Source organism: Oncorhynchus mykiss, chromosome 1, assembly GCF_057628025.1.
Source record: "Oncorhynchus mykiss isolate SJ-2025 chromosome 1, ASM5762802v1, whole genome shotgun sequence".
NCBI classification, from domain to species: Eukaryota; Metazoa; Chordata; class Actinopteri; order Salmoniformes; family Salmonidae; genus Oncorhynchus; species Oncorhynchus mykiss.
In genome coordinates, this window is record NC_143022.1 from 62,459,550 (window position 1) to 62,486,122 (window position 26,573).

A 26,573-nucleotide genomic window follows, 5' to 3' on the forward strand; every position below is an offset into this window, starting at 1 on the left:
CTTATTGTCTTGCCTCCCTTATCCTACCTCATTTGCACACACTGTATATAGACTTTTTCTATTGTATTATTGACTGCATGTTTGTTTATTCCATGTGTAACTCTGGGTTGTTGTTTGTGTCGCACTGCTTTGCTTTATCTTGGCCAGGTCGCAGTTGTAAATGAGAACTTGTTCTCAACTAGCCTACCAGGTTAAATGAAGGTGAAATTAAAATAATGCCATATGTTGTTTTTGCCTGATGTCTAGTCTGCATTTTCAGTACTTGATGCACATGTGCTTTGCAAGGCTGCAAAAAGGTTTGCAGCATGGATAAGGTTATTTTCGCTATCTAGAAAACTATCTAGAAAAGTGGTTAGCTTTTTTGTTAGATAGCAAGCTAACTGGCTTGACTGTTTATGAACTTCCGTTTGTACCACCACAGTCAAGCAATTCATTACACAGAACGCACCACAACCTTGAGTTGCGGACTACTTCATTGACAATTCATAGTGGATATGAGGCTTGAAGATTAAGCCAATATGTAATGCATATACAGTGATTTGCATTGGGGGCATTTATTTGACATTGGAACATGTTTTAAAACCAACATTTAATGCAAATGTGAATTAGATATGAACAAATATCATTGTTAATGTTTAGACAAATATTTTTCATACATTATTCATAAATACAGGTTTAAAATACTATAGGTTAATGACACTTTTCTATTACGTGGAGGACTTTAATTTGAACACTTTATAAATTCCGTGACCCGGAAGTACTTCAGTGTTGCTGACGAGGTGCTGATGGGTCGATGTCAACTGGATGAAAATACAAGATCTATCGCTTCAATACACTGGTAAGGTTGTATGAAGCCCTTCAGTCTGCACATGAACTAAATTGGAACTAGTAGCTAGTTTTGGCGTATGTATTATTTTCAGGCATGACGTGCGATTTGCCAAGTTAGCAGGACTGAACTAGCTAGCTAGCTAACACGAATCATATCAGATAATAAATTACCTAGCTAGCCAACTTGGTTAATAGCTTTTATTGCAGTGATTATTGGCTGTTTTTAAATTGATAGAGTAGGCTTGATAGTTAGCGTTAGCTGTGACGAGGTAGTATTTCTAACCTATAACGGTATTATACACACATACTATATTACATCAGAGTTTCTAAATCCAGAGGCGCAAATTGCGAGACTTCCGGGAACGTTCGCGAAACAGACCAGGCCTGGGTTTGAGAAAGCAATGAGAGAAGTGAAAATAATTCTTCCTTAATTTTTTTCCGAAAACTAAAGACACAACCCTAGATTTGAGCCAATGTCTTAAGTAGTTTAACATGTTATTACTCCAACCTTGTGAAAGTGACAAACTGGCACGTTTTCGTCAAGAACAACTTTAGATCAAAGGAGTGCCTTTGATTTGACTGCGTGCGCATGCGCTGTTTGGCGTGAGACGACCGATCCGATGACGTGTTTGTGCGCATGCGCTTAGCTATTCAACGTCGCCATGACATCGCCTACAAGTTTTTATTTTTTTTTATTTTTTTAAATTGTATATATATATATATATGCTATATTTTTTATATATATATATATAGGCTATATTTTTTATATATATTTATTATTATTATTATTTTTTGTTTTTTTAACATCGCCTACAAGTGTGATTGGGAATTCCTAATGGAGAATCAGTTTCTGCCTGTCTTTGGTTACATGTCTGAACCAGAATCTGGGTTTACAGGGGATGTTGAATATGGCGATTCTCCATTAAACCCGTGGCTTTTGTTTAATGTCAAATCAGGTACAATAAGTTTTATATTTGATATTCGTTTTTTCTATCATCGATAGCTATTGAGCCAAGCATGCCATGACTATGAAAATCGAGGGAGGCTATACGGTATCGCCTGGTGCCCAAATTGATGACGTTACGTCGTGCAGAGAGTCCATCCTGATGAGCCTTTCCCAGCCAACAACAAATATTCCCACAACTTTAGAATTTTCCCTTAAAGTGGGAACTGACAACGTTTTAATTACTTTGCATCGAGGAACACAAGCATTTCGCAACACCCGCAATAACCTGCTAAATATGTTATTTGATATGAAACACACTTAAATCAGTGAAATATAAATTTCCCAGTTTATGCTGCAAAACCAACTTTATAAGAGGTTTTAAAAATAGGTTATGTTTGAATAAACATTGCATGATGTACACTAAGGCATTGTCAGAATAGATGGATGCTGTTCAATGCATGATTAATATAATTTGCCAATAACTTTCTTGGTAGTCCAAAAAATATAGCTATCAGGTTGTAAATCACAGCTGGCCTGGTACATTTATTTGCAGCCTCCATTCAGAATGCACTGTTTGTTTCAATGACTCAATATTTTTGACAAAAATGGACGAATGTAACTCAGGTTGGGAATGTCAAAATCATCAAACTAGCAAGGGCAAGGATCACAAGTCAGTTATAATGTGGCTAATAGGCTAGCGTATCTATTAGGCTTGGGCGGTATACCTTTGGAAATAGCCACAGGGTGGTATTTGGAAATAGCCACAGGGTGGTTTTTCAACACTGTTTACTATTACTTTAGTTTTTAAAGAAATGTTAATATTTGTAGCTTATTTTTAAGTAAATACCTGCAGCCAACTTGTGCAATGTGTAAGGAGATAAAGCATGTTCTTCATTTCACCTTTCACATTATGGAGCTTTATACTTCCCCAGAACAGTTGAGGTTTTGAGTGCTTGTTTGTAAATTCCACTACTGGAGAAAACAGGAGAAGGTGAGTCCAGCTGTGTATTGACAGGGGTTGCATTTTATATTGAAAGGTAAGGATTTTTGTTGCTTCAATATTGTGATCAGGGACTTACAACCATAGTTTAACTTCACAGAAAATACATCAGTGCAACACATTCTGCTGAAAATAGCTTAATTTTCATGAACAGAAATGAAACGCTGTTTGGCTGGCAAGCCTCACAAAATTAGTTGCTTGGCCATCGTATTTCTAATGTTTATCATAGAAAAAATGTAGCCAGCAACATTTCCTAATGTTTTGCTTAAAGTTAATCTTGAGTTTTTTACTGGAGAAATGTAGGCTGGCTACACCAACAAAAGTGCTGGAGACAAAAGCTACATGTCAGTCAGAGCGCTGTCTGCTGTTGGAATGGCCGTTTTGTGAATTCTCATCTGAGCGGAGAAGTGCAACTGAAGCACAATTAGTCTGATGCACAGCAGAAATTAAAATTTTAGATCTGCATTTACTAAACACAGCATGATATTTCTGACATGCATTATCTTTCCCCTGTGTGAAAAATGAATCATTTTGTGTTAATGTGAGGTCTTGGGTATGACGATACAAGCCTGGCACACCTGTATTTGGGGAGTTTCTACCATTCTTCTCTGCAGATCCTTTCAAGCTCTGTCAGGTTGGATGAGAAGCGTTGCTGCACGGCTATTTTCAGGTCGCTCCAGAGATGTTCGATCAAGTTCAAGTCCGGGCTCTGGCTTGGCCACTCAAGGACATTCGGAGACTTGTCCCAAAGCCACTCCTGCGTTGTCTTGGCTTTGTGCTTAGGGTTGTTGTCTTATTGTACTTGATATGACGCTCACCTCAATTTGAGGTCCTGCGTGCTCTGGAGCAGGTTTTCATCAAGGATCTCTCTGTACTTTGCTCCGTTCATCTTTGCCTTGATCCTGACTAGTCTCCTAGTCCCTGCCCCTGAAAAACATCCCCACACCATGCTTCACCGTAGGGATGGTGCCAGGTTTCCTCCAGACTTGGCATTCGGGCCAAAGTGTTCAATCTTGGTTTCATCAGACCAGAGAATCTTGTTTCTCATGGTCTGAGAGTCTAAGTGCCTTTTGGCAAACTCCAAGCAGACTGTCATGTGACTTCCACCTGGTCACTCTACCATAAAGGCCTAATTGGTGGAGTGCTGCAGAGATGGGAGAACCTTCCAGAAAGACAACTATCTCCACAGAGGAACTTTGGAGCTCTGTCAGAGTGACCATCGGGTTCTTGGTCACCTTCATGACCAAGGCCCTTTCCCCTGATTGCTCAGTTTGGCCGGGCTGCCAGCTTTAGGAGGGAGTCTTGCTTGTACCAAACTTCTTCCATTTAAGAATGATGGAGAACACTGTGTTCTTGGGGGCCTTCAATGCTGCAGACTGTTTTTTTGTTACCTTTCCCCAGATCTGTGCCTCGACACAATCCTTTCTCGGCGCTCAACGGACAATTCCTTTGACCTCATGGCTTGATTTTTGCAACTGTGGGACCTTATGCAGACAGGTGGGTGCCTTTCCAAATCGTGTACAATCAATTGAATTTACCACAGGTAGACTCCAAGTTGTGAAAACATCGAGGCTCCATGGATACAGGATGCACCTGAGTTACATTTTGAGTCTCATAGCAAAGGGTCTGAATACTTCTGTGATTTATTTTTTTATTTTCATATATTTGTAAACAATTTTGGCTGTAACGTAATAAAAGGTGGAAAAAGTCAAGGGATCTGAATACTTTCCGAATACACTGTGTATATATATATTGAACAAAAATAAACGCAACATGCAACAATTTCAAAAATAATTGACTGAGTTACTCTTAATATATGGAAATCAGTCAATTTAAATAAATTCATTAGGCCCTAATCTAAGGATTTCACATGAGTGGGCAGGGGTGCAGCCATGGGTGGGCCTTGGAGGGCATAGGCCCACATACTGCGGAGCCAGGCCCGGCCAATCAGAATTAGTTTCTCCCCAGGAAAGGGCTTTATTTTTATTTTTTTCTCATGAAACATGGCACTTTACATGTTGCATTTTATATTTTTGTTCAGTGTAATATGAATAAATAAAACTAGACATTTTTAGCCAACGGTCTGCTCTGTTGCATGATCCTCATTGCTTTCCAACATTGTTTTTATGTACAGTGATTTTATGAATTTTAGATCTGTTATCTCAACTGTCCCAGAGTTGGTTTTGAACCGTAGACATGTTTTCATCGTCCAAAGGGCAATGGGTAATTTCGAGCCCTGGAGGGAATTCTTTTATAAAGCCATTACAAGTATTTGGCTGTTATTGTAATGTTGGAATATTTTATATGCTACCAAGGGTTGCCAACCATTCTCCAGGAGAGCCTTAAAGGGGCAGTGTTGTATTTTGAGACAGGCTTGAATATGCGAAGAAGCCAATAGGCAGAGGGTAACCTTTAGAAAAATTATGGTTAAAAAAAAGATAGTAATGCATTTGATTTTGTATTGGTTCCTTGCATCATACACAAGTAAAAACATTTATTTTGTTTTTTTTTGGACAATAAAAACATCTTGTCCAATGTAAAAGTGGCAAAAAAAAAGTAAATGTTAAGCCCTGACATTTTTATTGCAACGGTGCAAGAATATTCCGACTTAGTTTTCTGAGAGTTGGGAGAATCGCCCATCAACATCATACCAAACAAACACAGAACATGGTTGCCGTGTTCTCAGAATATAATTATTTTTTTGTAGACACATTTCATGGGAATGTTGCAAGAACATTCATGTGTCCAATGTTGTTTACAGGGCTTGACATGAACTTTTTTTGCCATTTGTCTTTCGGAACCCCCCAGAAAAAGCTCTGTAACACCATCAACCAAATGGGTGACTGAAAATTATATGTTATCGCCCTGTAGCGTCCATGCCAATTGTTTTTGACTGTTACGGATTTGGCTGGCATGCTACGGGAGGGACGAGAGGAGCCAAATCTTTTTCGATCAGCCTATTCCACTGGTGGAGTTGTGGCCTGAAAGACGAGTAGTAGTCTAGGCCTGTCTGTGTGCCGACGCTTACAGATGGAGCGGCTGACACAGTCAGCAAGCCTCGCTGGCTGTGCGTCTTGGAATCGGCTAAACTTTGGACATTGAGATATTAGATAAATGATAGAGAAGAAGAAGCCTTGAATAGGAAGAGTGGAAGAGAGTGGGTTTTGTGTAAATGATCATGGGCCTAGCCAGAACCATGAAAAACAGCCCCAGACCGTTATTCCTCCTCAACCAAACGTTACAATTGTTACTGCATTGGGGCAGGTAGCGTTCTCCTGGCATCTGCCAAACCCAAATTTGTCCGTCAGACTGCCAGATGGTGACGTGTGACTCATCACTCCAGAGAACGCGAAACGCGTAACCCCGGTTCAATGAACCAAGCATGTATTTATTTTATTTTTTTCAGAGTTTCTCTCGCGACCACTGCTCCAGAGTTCAATAGCGGCGAGCTTTACACCACTCCAGCCGATGCTTGGTATCGCGCATGTTGATCTTAGGTTCGTGTGCGGGACTGCTCGACCATGGAACATTTTCATGAAGCTTCCGACGAACAGTTCTGTGCTGACGTTGCTTGCATAAGCAGTTTGGAACTCTTTAGCGAGTGTTGCAACCGAGAACAGACTATTTTTACTCGCTACGCCCTTCAGCTCTCACTGGTCCTGTTCTGTGATCTTGTGTGGCCTACACTTCGCGGCTGAGCCTTTGTTGCTCCTAGATGTTTCCACTTCACAATAACGGCATTTACAGTTGACCGGGGCATCTCGAGGAGGGCAGAAATTTGACACACTGACTTGTTGGAAAGGTGGCATCCTATGATGATGGCACGTTGAAAGTCACTGAGTTCTTCAGGAAGGCCATTCTACTGCCAATGTTTGTCTACGGAGATTGCATGGTTGTGTGCTCAATTTTATAAACCTGTCAGCAACTAGTGTTGCTGAAATAGCAAAATACACTAATTTGAAGGGGTGGATGGAGAAGAATCTACACTTGTTTTTTGTCAAATAAAAAATATGATTTCAGATTTCAATATTTTATAGCTCTTAAACAAAGCGTGCCATGACTATGAAAATGATATATTCTGAATTGGGAGGATGGAGAAAAATCCACACCTTTTTTGTTTGTTTGAACTCCTGAAGAAAATGTAATTATTCAATAGCTCTTCAAAAAAGTGTGACGTGACTATGACTGTTATAGATTCTAAATCGGGAGGATGGAGAAAAATACATGCCATTTTGGTGTGTGAATTTGTTATAAACAACATTTGTGGGAGTGGGGGCTATGACTATGAAAATGATATATTCTGAATCGGGAGGATAGAGAAAAGTCCATGCCTTTTTTTTTTTTTCTGATTTTGATTTCAACCTTCAATAGCTCTTAAACTATGTATTCTGAATTAGAATAGAGGATAGAGAAGAATCTATACTTTTTTTCTGGGGGGGTAAAAACAAAAGGTATCCATTCTCAAAAGGTCAAAATTAAAAAGTTACATGCAACTGAAAAAATGCCTTTTCTGGAAAAAGTATTGTTTTTGACCTAGTACGCATGCACAAAATCCACCTCCAGTAAAATCACTCATTACTGCCACACACAGGTCGGCTGGTCCAGCAGCAGGAAAGGTCATTGATTATCACCTACAGCAGTGTGTGAATGTCATATCGATCTATTGTTTCACCCGTGCTACACGGAATGCAATATTTCATGCAAGTAGATTAAGTAGACCATATAGGGTACTTTTTTACAGTTGTATGTTTCTAGATGGCTTTATTTAGTGTGTTTTCATTCAATTGTTTTATACTGCAGGAGGTGTAGAAGAGATGGATTTGGCGCATGCAGAATACTTAGATTCTATCCAGACAAGGCATAGTGGGTGTAGCCAATGGCATGGTCTCAGACAATTTTAAAGGCCTGGCTCTTGGCTAAAGTTTTTAAACCTGTTTGGCGCAGGCGTGCCGATAGCGACCGACCTCGACAACATCCAGTGAAATTGCAGAGCGCCAAATTCATAAACATTTCATAAAAATACAAGTGTTATACATCGTTCTACCATCCCACCTGCCCAACATCCGGTGAAATTGCAGAGGGCGAATTCAAACTACAGTATTATAAATATTTAACTTTCATAAAATTACAAGTGTAATACATCAAAATAAAGCTTAACTTCTTGTTAAACCAACCGCCGTGTTTCAAAAAGGCTTTACGGCGAAAGCAAACCCTGCGATTATCTGAGGACAGTGCCCTGCATACAAACACATGAAAAACATATTTCAACCAGGCAGGTGCCTGGAAAGTCAGAAATAGCGATATTAAAAGTGCCTTACCTTTGATCTTCTTCAGTTGGCACTCCAAAAGGTCCCAGTTGCATCACAAATGGTCCTTTTGTTCGATAATGTCCTTCTTTATATCTATAAAAACTCAGTTAAGCTGGCTTGCTTCAGTCAATAATCCACCCAGTTTCCCTCCATCAAAATGTATAAAAAATGAATCCCAAACGTTACTAATAAACTATTCCAAACAAGTCAAACAACGTTTATAATCAAACCTTAGGTACCCTAATACGTAAATAAATGATACAATTTAAGGTCGGTGAATTGTTATTGGTTTTACCGGAGAAAAATACCAAAGAACGTGCTCTCTTCCACGTGCTTGGAAACACTACAGACAAAATGGGAGCCACCTTGAAAAACTACAATTTCTGGCTCATTTTTCCAAAAACCAGCCTGAAACTCTTTCTAAAGACTTTTGACATATAGTGAAAGCCCTAGGAACTGCAATCTGGGAGGACTTTGCCTTATTATCAAAGTGATAGCCATTGAAAATAGAGGTAGGCTGATTTTTTGTTTTGATTTTTTGGGGGGATGGTTTGTCCTCGGTTTCGCCTGCCATATCAGTTCTGTTATACTCAGACATAATTTTAACAGTTTTAGAAACTTTAGAGTTTTCTGTCCAAATCTACCAATTATATGCATATCCTAGCTTCTGGGCTTTAGTAACTGGCAGTTTACTTTGTGCACCTCATTCATCCAAACTTCCGAATACTGCTCCCTAGCCTAAAAAAGCTAAAGCTAATTTATGACAATTCTACACATTTTGCCATGGGTAGAGACAACATTTTACAGTTTTAAAGTGAATTTCCTGCATTTCTACACATTTTGTCATGGGGTTGAGAGAGAATTTGTGGCTTTGAAGCTAATTTCCTACACATTTTGCCATGCCTTATGCCGTGTTCCAATTCTGAGTGACTAAAACATTTTTTTTTAATTCATTGCGCCGTTACTTGAATTTTAGATTTTCCCTGACTCTTAGTTTTATTTAGGTGATTGTTAGTTCTCAGATGATCTTGTATAAAAAAAATATAGCTCCATCTTTATACAGTTTGCACTGAAAATGTTTTACCACCCGAAAATTGTGTTTTTAAATTGAATACAAATTGTAATATTTTTTTTTTTGTAGTGGTGGCAACGATTTGGCAGCCCACCGCTGGTAAATTAATATATGGAAAGCACTGCTTCATCTTTTGTTCTCTCACTCTGTAACTGTGTGTGTGTGTGTGTGTGTGTGTGTGTGTGTGTTGTAGGTGAGTTTGGGTGAGGATGACGATGACTCACGTGGGGGCAGTAGTTGGTGCAGTAACTGCAGTGATGGCCATCCTGCTGCACTCCTCCATTCACAAGATAGAGGAGGGGCACCTAGCTGTTTACTACAGGTATGATCCATGACCCCCAACCCTCTGTCATCCATTCACCAGGTAGTGAAGTACTGTGAAAAGTAGATTCATATTATTGGTTCATTTCTGTGTTTTAGAGGAGGAGCTTTGCTAACTGCACCCAACGGCCCTGGATACCACATTATGATGCCCTTTCTTACCACCTACAGATCAGTACAGGTACTATCTGACCCCTAAACCCTGACCCCTGACTTCTAACTCTGGATACCACATCATGCTGGCCTTTATTACATCTACAGATCAGTTCTAAAAAAACTTTCTCTTCCAGACGACTCTTCAAACTGATGAGATAAAGAACGTGCCTTGTGGAACTAGGTAAATCTAGAACCGTTGCATGGTGTTTCTGAAAGGTGTTTGTGTGTGCTTGTGTGGCGGAGGACGTTGACCATGTTCGTGACCATGTTTCTGATATGTTCTCTCCACAGTGGGGGAGTGATGATCTACTTTGACCGTATAGAGGTGGTCAACATGCTGGTGCCCTCATCTGGTAAGACCTTTAGAACTACTAGCTAACAGAGTGGATCCCTAGGACACCTACGTTGTCCCTGTTGCTATGTAGTTGGAAAGGGGGGGGTGACGTTTCTACTTTCCTAGTGTATACTAACCTCTCTCTCTCTCTTCACAGTGGTGGACACAGTGAAGAACTATACAGCTGATTATGACAAAACTCTAATTTTCAACAAGATTCACCACGAACTCAACCAATTCTGCAGCGTACACACTTTACAGGAGGTCTACATCGAGCTGTTTGGTGAGCACTCACACGCTCACTTGTATATCTGCTGAGACACTTTCTATACATCAGTCTAACTCTTTTTTTTTCCCCTCCTGCGTCTTGGTTTGTCAGATATCATTGATGAGAACCTGAAAATCGCTCTGCAGAAAGACCTAAACTCTATGGCGCCTGGACTAACGATACAGGTACACACACACACCAGGGTTGGGGTCAATCACACACACACACACACACACACACACACACACACACACACACACCAGGATTGGGGTTGATTCCATTCCAACTCAGGTGAGTGTGTGTTTGTGTCAGGGTTGGGGTCAATTCCCATTTAATTTAGTCAATTCAGGAAGTAAAGTGAAATTACCACTTTGCGCCAAGTTTACTTCCTGAATTGACTGAATTAAATGGGAATTGACCCCAACCCTGACACAAACACACACTCACCTGAGTGGTTGGGTGCATTCAGCAGGAAGCAATGTTTTGGAACATTCAGTTAATAATATGTTATGTAGAACAATAATGCCTCTCTGACATGTAGAATAAGGAATCGCATCAGTGCTATTTGTGGCACTTCTATCTGCAGCATTTGACAATCAGGGCCTAAAATTAACACCTGCCAAATGTGGGTAGATTTTGGCATTGGCAGGTAATATGTCTATTTCACCAGCCACGTTGGCGGTTGGTCTGTGTTCCACAGTGCCCAAGTATGATCACATTTATAGCAAAAATAAATGCTGCAGTACCTGTTTTCAAAGTATCTGGCGTTTTAGTTTCATAGCTGGTATATTAATCACACAAAGTCAAAGCACTAAACTGAACAAAAATATAATCTACTTTGACCATATAGAGGTGGTCAATACTCTCAAATTTTGTGCGTTGTGTGTTCTCATTTGCAACTGCGACCTGGCCAAGATGAAGCAAAGCAGTTCGACACATACAACAACACAGAGTTACACATGGATTAAACAAAACATAGTCAATAATACAGTAGAACAAAAAGTCTATATACAGGGAGTGCAAATGAAGTAAGATAAGGGAGTTAAGGCAATAAATAGGCCATGATTGCGAAGTAATTACAATATAGCAATTAAACACTGGAATGGTAGATGTGCAGAAGATGAATGTGCAAGTAGAGATACTGGGTTGCATATGGGCAAGATAAATAAATAAATACAGTATGGGGATGAGGTAGGTAGGTAGATGGGCTGTTTACAGATGGGCTATGTACAGGTGCAGTGATCTGTGAGCTGCTCTGACAGCTCATGCTTAAAGCAAGTGAGGGAGATGTGAGTCTCCAGCTTCAGAGATTTTTGCAGTTCGTTCCAGTCATTGGCAGCAGAGAACTGGAAGGAAAGATGACTAAAGGAGTAATTGGCTTTGGGGGTGACCAGTGAGATATACCTGCTGGAGCGCGTGCTATGAGTGGGTGCTGCTATGGTGGCCAGTGAGTTGAGATAAGGCGGGGCTTTACCTAGCAGAGACTTGTATATAACCTGTAGCCAGTGGGTTTGGCGACGAGTATGAAGCGAGGGCCAACCAACGAGAGTGTACAGGTCGCAGTGGTGGTTAGTGTATGGGGCTTTGGTGACAAAACGGATGGCACTGTGATAGACAGGTGCGGGCAGTGATCGATTTGAGTAGCATGCATTTAGTTTTACTTGCGTTTAAGAGCAGTTGGAGGCCACGGAAGGAGAGTTGTATGGCATTGAAGTTCGTCTGGAGATTAGTTAACACTGTCCAAAGCGGGGCCAGAAATTTACAGAATGGTGTTGTCTGCGTAGAGGTGGATCAGAGAATCACCAGCAGCAAGAGCGACATCATTGACGTATACAGAGAAGAGAGTCGGCCCGAGAATTGAACCCATTGGCACCCCCATAGAGACTGCCAGAGGTCCGGACAACAGGCCCTCCGATTTCACACACTGAATTCTATCAGAGAAGTAGTTGGTAAACCAGGCGAGGCAATCATTTGAGAAACCAAGGCTGTCGAGTCTGCCAATAAGAATGTGGTGATTGACAGAGTCGAAAGCCTTGGCCAGGTCGATAATACAGCTGCACAGTAATGTCTCTTATCGATGGCGGTTATGATTTCATTTAGGACCTTGAGCGTGGCTGAGGTTCACCCATGACCAGCTCTGATTCCAGATTGCATAGACATGACTCAAGTCACGTTACCATGGTAATCTCCCACCCTTAAAGGGGCAGGTGCCATGTTTCGTCTCTTCTGTGTTCTTTTGGTTAAAAGACTCGGGTCACAAAAAATGAAATTAAACAGTATACCACAATTCTTCTTACTAGTAATACATGTATTGTTTTAGAAACATTACAAAGCATGTTCTTTCCTGTTTTGTTAGTGTAATTGTAGGGGGAGGGATGTTGGGCTGGTTAAAAATCTGAGTGGCTGGTGGACCAAAAATGTAATGTTATGCCCTGCGTTCGGCTACTGAACGGAGCTCTGGTTTGTATATACTGAGTGTGTCTCTTATGTCCCAGGCTGTCCGAGTCACCAAGCCCAAAATCCCAGAGGCCATCAGGAGAAACTTTGAGCTCATGTGAGTGTTCTCACTCTTTCTTTTTCTCTTCTGTTCTCTCTCTATCATTTGTCCAGTGTCTCACTCTATTTTTTAGTTATTTCTATAAACCTCACTTTGTGTGTGTGTGTAACCTTTCTCTCTCTCTCACTGTGTGTGTAGGGAGGGGGAGAAGACTCGTCTGTTGGTAACGGTTCAGACTCAGAAGGTTGTGGAGAAAGAAGCTGAGACTGAGAGGAAGAAAGCCGTCATCGGTAACGTAGCAACACTCCATCTCATTAGTATACACACTTACAGTACACAACCAGTTGTGTATCTGAAATAACTGGAGAGCTAAGTGGAGTAAATAAACCGTAACACTATATACTCTCTCTTCTTTTCCCCACCGCACACCGCTGTCTTTCTCTCAGAGGCTCAGAAGGTGGCTGAAGTAGCACAGATTCATTTCCAACAGAAGGTGATGGAGAAAGAGACTGAGAAGAGGATCTCTGAAATAGAGGGTGTGTGTGTGTGTGTGTGTGTGTGTGTGTGTGTGTGTGTGTGTGTGTGTGTGGGGGGGGATGTGTGTGTGTGTGTGCATATTAATGAACTCTGTCTATTTCAGACACTGCGTTCTTGGCAAAAATGAAGGCCAGGGCTGATGCAGAGTATTATACAGCCGCTAAGTTTGCTGAAGCTAACAGGGTAAGACATGTCTGTGTGTGTGTGTGTGTGTGTGTGTGTGTGTATATATATATATATATATATATATATATATATATATATATATATATATATATACTCACTCTCTGACATCATCTCTCTCCCATCTTTCCAGTTGAAGTTAACACCCGAGTACCTTGAGTTGATGAAGTACCAGGCGATAGCAGCCAACAGTAAGATCTACTTCGGCCAGGACATCCCTAACATGTTTGTTGAGGGACACAGCCCTACCCAGGACCCTGAGCCCCCGAAAGCCTCTGAACAGGCCAGACACTAAGATCCGAGACTAGCTGTCTGTCTGTCTGTCAGTTGAAGGGTTTGAGGGACAAAGGGAGTTTGAGGAGTCATTCCCCTAATTGGGGTGCGTAAAGGCTTTAGTTTTAATTCTATCGGCCAGAGAGAGAGAGGGAGGGAGAAGGGGGATTGGTAAAGAAGGATGGGGAGAGGAAGGAGTGAGCGAGAAGCATGGAAAGAGAAATTCAGAAAAAAGTGAGGGGGGGGTGGGGGTCGCAGGGAGAGAGCGAGCGGGTCTGTCTACACCTGTGTTGAGCAGGCAGTCGGTGGGAAGGATCAGTAAGAGGCATTAATGCTGATATTTGGCCTGGGTTGAGTGTTAGGCAGGTGGCTCTCAGTCGCCCTGCTCTACATGTGCAGCTTTGCATCGGATGCAACTCTTGGCTTTGTTTTTTGGAATTGTATAATTTTTGTTGTTGTTTGATGCTTTATGCAAAATAATGAATTTAAATTGAACTTGAACATTAAGTTCAGCCTTACTGTCTAATTTGTTTTTAGCTTAACTAGAATGTAAAGAAGGCAACACTAATTCTGAACTAAAGGGTTTCTGGTTCTGATTCTAAATGGAGTTTGGTGTATTGGTACTCCGGTCTCTTTCTAGTCATCCACAGTTTGTGTGTTTGCACGTGTGAGAGAGCAAGAAAGGGGTGTGTGTGTGTGTGTGAGACTAAGGGAGAGCGAAAGGAAACGAGAAATTGTGTGTGAGCCCATACTCCATTCTTACCCCAGAGCAGATCTGAGCCAGGACAATGAGACACTACAAACCTTCAGTCTGTCTGTCGGCACACATGGGTTGGACTTCTCGTAAGCGCAGAAACACCCAGTGGAACTCCTTAGAACTCTTCTTAGAACCTATGTATGGGGGGGGGGGACTGATTAAAAATAGTTTTTCTGTAGAGGGCTGCGAGAGGACTGGCTTGTATTGCCATTCTAAGCTAAAGGGCTTCTGGGTAGTGTAGTCTTGGTGTGTATTTTCAGTCGGGAATCTAGTGTCAGTGGAATAGTTGTAGTTAAATGGGTTGATTCTCTGTTTGAGGCTGAGGTTAAACAAATGATCTAGGATCAGTTAAACTGGCTGGCAGAAGGACACTGAAGTCAGACTTGCCCTTTATTTTCTTTCTGTTTACTGTGAAACACCTCCAGTAGAGAATACAGGACTACTAATACAAGGGCTGTTGACGGTTTGCCTGGAACCACTACACTGTATGTCAGCCATGTGTGGCTATTGAATGCAAAACCAGACAAACCGGCTCCGACTACATTGACACAGGTAGAGCGGGAGGCCGATGCTTTTCTTGCGCCATCGTTCCGTTCAAACTGAGCTGGCTCTAATATTTTATTCTCACATGGTCCATTTCAAAGTTTTCAGCATAATTCCAGGCCAACAACTATGGTTGTGTAACCAGGCCAGCTCAGTACATCTTGATTTTACTTCACTCAGTTCAGCTCAGTAGTTTTTAGTTTGTATTTAGTAGGTAGAGAGGTAGCGTTAGTGTTAACTCTCAGGAAAGAGCTTGAGGTGACTAGTGACTTGGGCAGACAGCGTCATACTGTATTTTTTATATATATATATATATATATGTACACGTGTATATCTCATATACGTGTATATCTATATGGCTTGTATATCCCTATATGGTTCTTTATACAGAATGGCTGTAGTGCCACCTTCAGGCTCAGAAATTACAGGCGTAGGAATTGACAGGCTTACAGAGATAGACTTCGGTTCAGTAAAGCTACTCGGGCACTTCAGTAGATTAACCACCACTAACAGGGAAACTACTCTGGAGGAGTGTAACACAGTGGGTTCACAGAGTTAGCCAGCGAACTTTGAGAAACGCTCAGATGTAGGCTAGCTCTTGAATTTCCGGTTTGTTAAGAAAGAAACTCTATCAGTCGTTTGGAATGTTGAGTGAGTCAGTTACTGTGCCAATTTCAAGTGTATATAAACTTGAACATATGAATCCAGAATATTTAGGAAAGTTAGCTGGCGAACTCCTTCAATCCTGCCCTGTGACGTCACGCTACCGTGCTGCTGTTTACTGTACTTGATCTCACCAATCGTCTTTCTCCTATGGCATTGGTGGTGGGTTTAAATTAGAAAATGCAGAAAAGGATGGAATTAAATTTGTCATGGAAATAATTAACACGTTTTTGTGAATGTTACTTTTGTACAATTTTCATAATTTGAACTGTCTTATTTTAAAAGATTTATATGCAACAAAAAGTTCAAGTTTTGACAATGTTCGAATATGTAAAATAAAACCTATTTTGATACCACAATGTGTGTCTGTGTGTGATTTAAAACTGCAGCCTGAAGCTGGGTTTTGTCTAGGCACAAAATGGATGAAAATAGTCGGGAAACGGAGTGAGTGAAACGAGGTAGCCTACATCCTGAAAATGCTTCATTTTATGTTGTACATTTTAAAAACAGTGCCCTAGTGCAAGTGAAGTAAAAATGTTAAAGTACTACTTAAGTAGTTTTTGAAGGTATATGAACTTTTACTAAACTAAATTCCTAAAGAAAATAATGTACTTTTTACTTCATACATTTTCCCTGACACCCAATAACACTCATTACATTTTGAATGCTTAGCAGGACAGGATAATTGTCCACTCCATACACTTAACAAGGGAACATCCCTGGTCATCCCTACTGCCTCTGATCTGGTGGACTCACTAAACACGAATGCTTCGTTTATAAATTACAGTTCATTATGAAAGTATTCAGACCTCTTGACTTTCCACACTTTATGTTACAGCTTTATTCTAAATTGGATTTAATAAAAAAAATTTCTCCCATAAATCTACAAACAATACCCCATAATTATAAAGGAAACGTGGGTTTTTAGACATTTTTGCAATTATATTAAAATAAAACATTTACATAAGTATTCAGACCCTTTATTCAGTACTTTGTTGAAGCACCTTTGTCAGCTATTACAGCCTCAAGTCTTCTTTTGGTCTGACGCTACTAGCTTGCACAACCTGTATTTGGGGAGTTTCTCCTATTTTTTTTACAGATCTCAAGCTTTGTCAGGTTGGATAGGGAGCGTTGCTGCACAGCAATTTTCAGGTCTCTCCAGAGATGTTAAAGTCCGGGCTCTGGCTGGGCCACTTTTGAACATTCAGAGACTTATCCCAAAGCCACTTCTGCAATGTCTTGGCTGTGTGCTTCGGGTCGTTGTCCCGTTGGAAGGTGAACCTTAGCCCCAGTCTGGGGTCCTGAGCGCTCTGGAGAAGGTTTTCATCAAGGAACACTGTACTTTGCTCCGTCCATCTTTGCCTTGATCCTGACATGTCTCCCAGTCCCTGCCGTTGTGAAACATCCCCCACAGCATCATGCTGCCACCACCATGCTTCACCGTAGGGATAGTGCCATGTTTCCTCCAGACATGACACTTGGCATTCAGGCCAAAGAGTTCAATCTTGGTTTCATCGGACCAGAGAATCTTGTTTCTCATGGTCTGAGAGTCCTTTAGGTGCCTTTTTTAAGGCAAACTCCAAGTGGCTGTCATGTGCCATTTACTGAGTAGTGACTTCTGTCTGGCCAGTCTACCATAAAGGCCTGATTGGTGGAGTGCTGCAGAGATGGTTGTCTTTCTGGAAGGTTCTCCCATCTCCACAGAGGAACTATGGAGCGCTGTCAGATTGACCATCGGGTTCTTGGTCACCTCCCTGAACCTGCTCAGTTCTAGAATGAGTTTGGGTGGTTCCAAACTTCTTCCATTTAAGAATTGATGGAGGCCACTGTTTTCTTGGGGACCTTCAATGCTTCTTCCCCAGATTTGTGCCGTGACACAATCCTCTCTCTGAGCTCTACGGACAATTCCTTCGACCTCCGGGCTTGTTTTTTGCTCTGACATGCACTGTCAACTGTGGGACCTTTTTATATACAGTCGTGGACAAAAGTTTTGAGAATGACACAAATATTAATTCCCACAAAGTTTGCTGCTTCAGTCTCTAGATATTTTTTGTCAGATGTTACTATGGAATACTGAAGTATAATTACAAGCATTTTATAAGTGTCAAAGGCTTTTATTGACAATTACATGAAGTTGATGCAAAGAGTCAATATTTGCAGTGTTGACTCTTCTTTTTCAAGACCCCTGCATTCCGCCCTGACATGCTGTCAATTGACTTCTGGGCCACATCCTGACAGATGGCAGCCCATTCTTGTATAATCAATGCTTGGAGTTTGTCAGATTATTATTTTTATTTTTTTGTCCACCTGCCTCTTGATGATTGGCCACAAGTTCTCAATGGGATTAAGGTCTGGGGAGTTTCCTGGCCCATGGACACAAAATATCAACGTTTTGTTTCCCGAGCCTTAGTTATCACTTTTGCCTTATGGCAAGGTGCTCCATCATGCTGGAAAAGGCATTGTTCGTCACCAAACTGTTCCTGGATGGTTGGGAGAAGTTGCTCTCGGAGGATGTGTTGGTACCATTCTTTATTCATGGCTGTGTTCTGAGGCAAAATTGTGAGTGAGCCCACTCACTTGGCTGAGAAGCAACCCCACACATGAATGGTCTCAGGATGCTTTACTGTTGGCATGACACAGGACATCAGTCCTGTAGCTCTCACCTTGTTTTCTCCGGACAAGCTTTTTTCCGGATGCGCCAAACAATTGGAAAGGGGATTCATCAGAGAAAATGACTTTACCCCAGTCCAATCCCTGTACCTTTTGCAGAATATCATCAGTCTGTCCCTGATGGTTTTCCTGGCGAGAAGTGGCTTCTTTGGTGCCCACCAGGCCATCCTCAAAGTCTTCGCCCCACTGTGCGTGCAGATGCACTCACACCTGCCTGCTGCCATTCCTGAGCAAGCTCTGTACTGGTGGTGCCCCGATCCCGCTGCTGAATCAACTTTGGGAGATGGTCCTGGCGCTTGCTGGACTTTCTTGGGCGCCCTGGAGCCTTCTTCACAACAATTGAACCGCTATCCTTGAAGTTCTTGACGATCTGATAAATGGTTGATTTAGGTGCAATCTTACTGGCAGCAATATCCTTGCCTGTGAAGCCCTTTTGTGCAAAGCAATGATGACGGCAGTTTTGATTTTGATTAATAATAATTTTGTCATGTTTTTTCTGCATGATAAAATCCCCCACAAAATTGTAAGATTTTGTCATTTTATTTTAACAATACAAAACATACACATTCAAACGACAATCTACAGAGACACACAAACATCCACAACATCGCCCCTGCCCAGACCCACCTGCTCACACCCAGCGCCCACATCACTCTTGATGTTTCTCTCTATCGTGCACAAACGTTCAACTTTTAGATAATAAAGCATTTGACCTTTCCATTGTGTTAACAATGGAGGATTGGTTTATTTTACGTTTTTAAGTGTACATTTTTTTCAAGATGATTGACGAGAAAAGTATCATCCAACCCATGGGTATGTCACTGCTAGGGCTGTTACGGTGACCATATTACTGCTACACCGGAGGTCACGGGGTCCTGATTGCGTGGCCATGCACGCCTCCAACTCAGTCAAGTTTGCAGATGACACTACAGTGGTAGGCTTGATTACCAACAATGACGAGACGGCCCACAGAGAGGAGGTGAGGGCCCTCGGAGTGTGGTGTCAGAAAAATAACCTCACACTCAACGTCAACAAAACAAAGGAGATGATCGTGGACTTCAGGAAACAGCAGAGGGAGCAACCCCCTATCCCATTGACGGGACAGTAGTGGAGAAGGTGGAAAGTTTTAAGTTCCTCGGAGTACACATCACGGACAAACTGAAATGGTCCACCCACACAGACAGCCTGGTGAAGAAGGAGGCTGAAGAAATTTGGCTTGTCACCAAAAACACTCACAAACTTTTACAGATGCACAATCGAGAGCATCCTGTCGGGCTGTATCACCGCCTGGTATGGCAACTGCTCTGCACACAACCGAAAGGCTCTCCAGAGGGTAATGAGGTCTGCACAACGCATCACTGGGGGAAAACTACCTGCCCTCCAGGACACCTACACCACCCGATGTCACAGGAAGGCCAAAAAGATCATCAAGGACAACAACCACCCGAGCCACTGCCTGTTCACCCCGCTATCATCCAGAAGGGAAGTTCAGTACAGGTGCATCAAAGCTGGGACCGAGAGACTGAAAAACAGCTTCTATCTCAAGGCCATCAGACTGTTAAACAGCTATCACTAACATTGAGTGGCTGCTGCCAACTCAAATCTCTAGCCACTTTAATAATTAAACATTTGATGTAATAAACATATCACTAGACACTTTAAACAATGCCACTTTATATAATGTTTACATACAGTGCCTTGCGAAAGTATACGGAGACTTGATTACACACAGGTGGATTGTATTTATCATCATTAGTCATTTAGGTCAACATTGGATCGTTCAGAGATCTTCACTGAACTTCTGGAGAGAGTTTGCTGCACTGAAAGTAAAGGGGCTGAATAATTTTGCACGCCCAATTTTTCCATTTTTGATTTGTTAAAAAAGTTTGAAATATCCAATAAATGTTGTTCCACTTCATGATTGTGTCCCACTTGTTGTTGATTCTTCACAAAAAAATACAGTTTTATATCTTTATGTTTGAAGCCTGAAATGTGGCAAAAGGTCGCAAAGTACAAGGGGGCCGAATACTTTCGCAAGGCACTGTAATTAAAGAGCTGCAGTAAAATAACAATAGAGAGGCTATATCAAAGCAAATCAAATGTTATTTGTCACATGTACCGAATACAACAGGTGAAATGCTTACTTTACAAGCCCTTAGCCAACGATGCAGTTTTAAGAAAACCCCCCCCCCCCCCTAGAAAAGTTTTTTAAAAAGTCAGAGATAAGAAAAACAAATAATTAAAGACGAGCAGTAAATAACAATAGCGGGGCTATTTACAGGGGGGCACCGGTTAGCTGAGGTAATATGTACATGTGGGTAGAGTTATTAAAGTGAGTATGCATAGATGATAACAACAGAGAGGAGCAGCGGTGTAAAAGAGGGGGGGGGGGGGGGGGGGGCAAATGCAAATGCAAATAGTCTGGGTAGCAATTTTGATGCAAATGCAAATGCAAATAGTCTGGGTAGCAATTTGATTAGGTGTTCAGGAGTCTCATGTCTTGGCGGTAGAAGCTGTTTAGAAGCCTCTTGGACCTAGACTTGGCGCTTCGGTACCGCTTGCCTTGCGGTAGCAGAGAATGACTAGGGTGCCTTCGGGAAAGTATTCAGACCCCTTGACTATTTCTACATTTTGTTACGTTACAGTCTTATTCTAAAATGGATTAACTGGCAGCTTCATTAAGTAGTACCCACAAAACGCCAGTCTCAATGTCAACAGTGAAAAGGCGACGCCGGGATGCTGGCATTCTAGGCAGAGTTGCAAAGAAAAAGACATATCTCGGACTGGCCAATAAAAAGGAAAGATTAAGACGGGCAAAAGAACACAGACACTGGACAGAGGAAGATTGGAAAAAAGTGTTATGGACAGACGAATCTAAGTTTGAGGTGTTCAGGTCACTAAGAAGAACATTCGTGAGACGCAGAAAAAATGAAAAGATCCTGGAGGAGTGCTTGACGCCATCTGTCAAGCATGGTGGAGGCAATGTGATGGTCTGGGAGTGCTTTGGTGGAAGTAAAGTGGGAGATTTGTACAGGGTAAAAGGGATCTTGAAAAAGGAAGGCTTTTTTTATTACTCCATTTTGCAACGCCATGCCATACCCTGTGGACGGCGCTTAATTTGAGCCAATTACCTCCTACAACAGGACAATGACCCGAAGCACAGCTCCAAACGATCAAATAACTATATTTAGGCAAGAAGCAGTCAGCTGGTATTCTGTCTATAATGGAGTGGCCAGCACCGTCACCGGATCTCAACCCTATTGAGCTGTTGTGGGAGCAGCTTGACCGTATGGTACGTAAGAAGTGCCATCAAGACAATCCACCTTGTGGGAGGTGCTTCAGGAAGCATGGGGTGAAATCTCTTCAGATCACCTCAACAAATTGACAACTAGAATGCCAAAGGTCTGCAAGGCTGTACTTGCTGCAAATGGAGGATTCTTTGACAAAAGCTAAGTTTGAAGGACACAAATATTATTTCAATTAAAAAACATTATTTATAACCTTGTCTACGTCTTGACTATATTTCCTATTCATTTTGCAACTAATCTCATGTATGTTTTCATGGAAAACAAGGACATTTATAAGTGACCCCAAACCTTTGAACGGTAGTGTGTGTAAATTGTAAATGATTTTGTCTGTAATGTCTTTTTCCTTATGTGTCGGACCCCAGTAAGACTAGCTGTCGCCACCTGGGCTCCCGAATGGCGCAGTGGTCTAATGCACTGCATCTCAGTGCTAGAGGCATTACTGCAAACCCTGGTTCGATTCCAGGCTGTATCACAACCGGCCGTGATTGGGAGTCCCATAGGGTGGTGCACAATTGGCCCAGCGTTGTCCGGGTTAGGGTTTGGCTGGGGTAGGCCGTCATTGTAAATAAGAATTTGTTATTAACTCACTTGCCTAGTTAAATAAAGGTTCAATAAATACATAATATGTCTTACAGAGCCTTTCCATAACTCCACTCAAGTTTTTTCTGACTGCGATTAGTGATATTGATGATTCCAGACTGCATTTGCCAATCGCCCATCGTCTTCAACCATCAGTGAGTCGATGGTTTGAATAGTCTCGCTGGACATTCTCATGAAAAGCACAATACAAAGTAAACATATTATTTATTATGGTCTTATTTATGTTAATGTGAATGTTTTTATTTAGGCTTAGGCCATTTTTTCTCCTTGGGGGATCAATAAAGCATATCTTATCTCACAGACTAATATATCAGCCTAACGCATAATGTATTTATAAAGACTACCTATCATTTATCACATCATACAATATTATATTATATTTCTTATATCGCTAATAACGTTTTATTATCTAGATGGCTCTGGTTATTACCTAATTGGCTAAAATAATTAGCTAGCTAGGCTGCCAATTGTCCTAACTAGCTAGCCAGCCCACTTTTGGCCCGATTAATTGGGTGGACATATTTGGCGGACAATTTTTGGCGCTCAACTTTTGGAGGACAACTTTTGGTATGCAATGCAATGACATTGGCCAACAGGACCAACAGGACCATCGGATTTAGATGCAGGATTTCGCATGAATTTAGCTATATTGTCTCTTCATGGTACATAGCGCAGCGCCAAAAATTGGTTTGGAATGTAATGACATGCTAGCATGATAGCCAGCTGGAACTAGCTATGTAGCGCCGGTTCTCCATATGACGTTGAGAAATAGTGCATTGTGGGAAGTTCTGAAGATATCTGGAAATAAGTTCATAAATATGTAAAAACACAAAAACATAACTATGTTTGTAGTTATAGGTAACCTTTGTTAGCCAAACCTTTTTATTTTACAATTATTTTGCACTATATGGCCCAGATCGGGCAACATCTTTTAGAATGAATCATTTTACCGTATGTGGGCCAGAGCTAGGCCACACCTTTCTAATTTGATCGGACTGCAGTGTGTCGGCCAGATCTGTGCATCTGATGGTGATGCAATATGTGCAGCAGCTTTGGGCCGAGGACCCAGGCGTATACTGGGCCAGAACAACAAAGTATGTGGCCCACAGCTGCACCGGAGTAATTTTGCTAACTGGGTAATAAAAGCCAAACATTAATAGCATCAGAGATTCTTTAAATTAGGGACCCTCTATGATAGCTGTAGGTCATTTTCTGCTTGTAATGACATAGCAAATTTGATGACTTGGAGGTTAAATATATCACATTTCTCAAATGGCCCTACTCCTGAAATAGTTAATCGAGCCAGATAAGCTGAGGTGGACTCGGCCTGAGTACCATTAGCCGTGGCCCAGAGTGATATGATTCTGCCGGACTCATTTTACTGACTCGGGAACAGCTCGCCCGGATGAAGCCCCCCGCCGAGTCCGAGTCCATTGGAGCCCCTAGTCTCAATCGGAATAGGACCAAGTTCAGCGTGTTGACTGGGTACAGTACGAACACCTTTTGGTGCGCTCTGCCAGCTGTTGTTTGCCAACTGTGTTAAGCTGAATCATGCAAACCCTGATGAAAAAAAAACATAACACCAATTTGTATCATTGTAATGTTTCTCGTGACTTATATCCAATGGGTGCATGGCCCAAGACACTATGCACATGTTTATATAGATTGGTGTCTATTAATTGAGTAGCATTTAGATAACTGGTCAGTAGTTTAACATAAGACGCCTTTTTCATGAGTCTGAATGCTAGAAATGTCAGAATCTAAACACTGGGATGATGAAGAAAATCTGCCCTAAAGCCTTGTTCACACAGGCAGTTTGAAATTACTCAAATAATTGTTTATTGCAAATCCGATTCTGTTCTTTTTCCTGCAATCTGAACACACAAAAAGCACACTACAATAGTAGTATTATTAATCTGTTGACAGTTTGACAAGATATGTGGTAGCCTGACAAGAACACAAAAAAATTGTGAATGTGATAGAAAGATTAAACAGCTACCTAGCTAGCTAGTTGACTGTGGTGGCTAGCCAAAAAGGACTTGTTTTGAAAGTTGGATCATCTTATCCTTTGAGACTTTAAAAGGGTTTTGACACTATGATTTTGAACATTCAAAGCAACTGAGAAATGTCCATGGCAGGCATGGTTGTCATCTTAGCTTCAGTCTACCACTGCGCACACACCCGTCGTTACTATGACAACTAGCGTAGCCATGTCAGCAAAGGATGCTGTCTGAACATACACAAATCTGATTTGGTCACTTGTTACTTACTGTATAGACTGTCACTAGACTGTATAGACTGTCACCAAAACGGATTTGAAAACAAAACTGATTGGAGGATCAAGGCTTAAAGAGAAGGCACGCACGCACGCACGCACGCACGCACGCACGCACGCACGCACGCACGCACGCACGCACGCACGCACGCACGCACGCACACACACACACACACACACACACACACACACACACACACACACACACACACACACACACACACACACACACACACACACACACACACACACACACACACACACACACACATATATATCCAGGCATGACCCTCACTACTTGTAAGTCTTCTGCACTGTTGGACCATCAGCTGTTTAGAGAGGAAGGAAGGATATGGGTTAGGGTCATGGTTAGGGTTTGTGTGTAGGGTGGATGACCTTTGTTTTCTTACTGCTCCCCACTTCCCACACACAGCCGGCCACTCTGCTTTCATGTTGTGTTAACGGCACCAGCAAAATTCTTGATTGCTAGAGTGAGTTAGTGTGTTTCTATCTCAGAGTTAGGTGTGTGTGTACAGCCCCTTCTCCCTAATCCTCTGCTCACCAGACTGATTGTTGGTCTGCACAGTGTGTTTGCAAATTATGTCTGGCGCTCTGTTCAGAGGTGCTAAGTACTCTCGGCTGGCAGCCGCTCCACAAACCTACTGGTCTGTGCTTGTCAAAACCCTGATTTTCCTGTGTTTTATATATGTTTACACACTACGAGGTTGGAATAATAGCATGAAATTGTGAAAATGTTGATAATGCCCTTTTAGTGTAGGAACTGTTTGAAAAGGCCGCCTGAAATTTCAGCCTCTTTTGGTGGAATGGAGTTTTGGACTGCCTGGTGACAGTTTATAGGCCATTAAGAAAGAAAGTTACAAATTTCTCTGCCAACAACAGCTACAGTGCCGCTTGACTTGTTCCACATTTGTGACCAACCGGCTGGATTCTGCCGGTCACATGCGCCCGAATTTGTCACATGGGCCGAATACAACAGGTGCAGACCTGACTGTGAAATGCTTACTTACAAGCCCTTAACCAACAATGCAGTTCAAGAAATAGAGTTAAGAAAATATTTACTAAATAAACTAAAGTACAAAAGAAAAGAAAAAGAAACCCAATAAAATGACATATTATCACACACTCAGTCACAGCACAGGAGTCTTACTGGAAGGAAGGAGTAACCCCTCTGAGGTCTCTCTCCCACAGTTCAAGGCCAAGCATATATGCTATGTGTAGTGTGAATAACATTTACCCTTACACCATTCATAATTCAAGGAATATTACTCAGAAATATGAGGACTACGGTTTGTATCCATTTGAACAATGGTAACAATTTCAGTTTAATTTATTTAAAAATCCCCTGTATTTAATTTGTACCTTTATTTAACTAGGCAAGTCAGTTAAGAACAAATTCTTATTTTCAATGATGGCCTAGGAACAGTGGGTTAACTGCCTGTTCAGGGGCAGAACGACAGATTTGTACCTTGTCAGCTTGGGGGTTTGAACTTGCAACCTTCCAGTTACTAGTCCAATGCTCTAACCACTAGGCTTCCCTGCCGCCCCAGGTTATTCACCACAGTGAACATGAGCAATGTTGCCTCCACTCCCCCTAAAATTCAACTAGGAATAAGTTTGTTAGTTATACGACAATGACGATGGTCAATGCTACTGACTCCCCTCTAAACCTTGTTCCCAGCATTAGCCTTTGGTAGGAGTGAGATTGCTGGCTCCCCTACACTCATGTCCTTGCATGTTACAGGAGCACATCAACCACTTCTCCTGTTTTAGACTGTTGATAATTATTATAATAAACCTGAGTTTCAAAGAATCATGAATAATCCTATGAGAGCCCAGTCACAAAAACACACTAACGTCTTCCCCAGGCTCAACTGCTAGAGCCGATACAATTTGTATGCGGCTGTGGTTAGGGCTGGATGTGGGTAGATGTTTGACCGTTCTGATGAAATAACTTATCTGCTGCACTAAAAACTGCTGTAAGATTTGACCCATTAAATTGAGTGAGAATTTAA

At 41.7% G+C, this 26,573-nt stretch overlaps 1 protein-coding gene across 2 annotated transcripts; it reads left to right on the plus strand.

The window, feature by feature from the left end:
• Positions 1–724: 724 nt before the first annotated feature.
• erlin1 (ER lipid raft associated 1) lies at positions 725–16,046 on the plus strand. 2 transcript variants are annotated; one of them, XM_090235625.1, is made up of 13 exons: positions 746–838; positions 4,176–4,271; positions 9,349–9,477; positions 9,576–9,657; positions 9,767–9,813; positions 9,924–9,985; positions 10,124–10,249; positions 10,346–10,419; positions 12,730–12,788; positions 12,930–13,021; positions 13,178–13,267; positions 13,372–13,451; positions 13,585–16,046. In XM_090235625.1, exons 3-13 carry the CDS (start codon positions 9,365–9,367, stop codon positions 13,744–13,746), a joined length of 987 nt encoding a protein of 328 aa, XP_090091751.1. In that variant the 5' UTR covers positions 746–838; positions 4,176–4,271; positions 9,349–9,364; the 3' UTR covers positions 13,747–16,046. The 2 variants fall into 2 exon arrangements, with proteins under 2 accessions (XP_021461856.2, XP_090091751.1); XM_021606181.3 differs by lacking the exon at positions 4,176–4,271 and having other exon boundaries at positions 725–838.
• Positions 16,047–26,573: the final 10,527 nt, after the last annotated feature.

Bases quoted from the DNA above. Each gene is read 5' to 3' on its own strand.
- erlin1 (XM_021606181.3), top strand. From the start codon at position 9,365: ATGACGATGACTCACGTGGGGGCAGTAGTTGGTGCAGTAACTGCAGTG. The intron at 13,268-13,371 runs GTGTGTGTGTGT...TGTCTATTTCAG, and splicing joins GAGGATCTCTGAAATAGAGG to ACACTGCGTTCTTGGCAAAA. The intron at 13,452-13,584 runs GTAAGACATGTC...CCATCTTTCCAG, and splicing joins AGTTTGCTGAAGCTAACAGG to TTGAAGTTAACACCCGAGTA.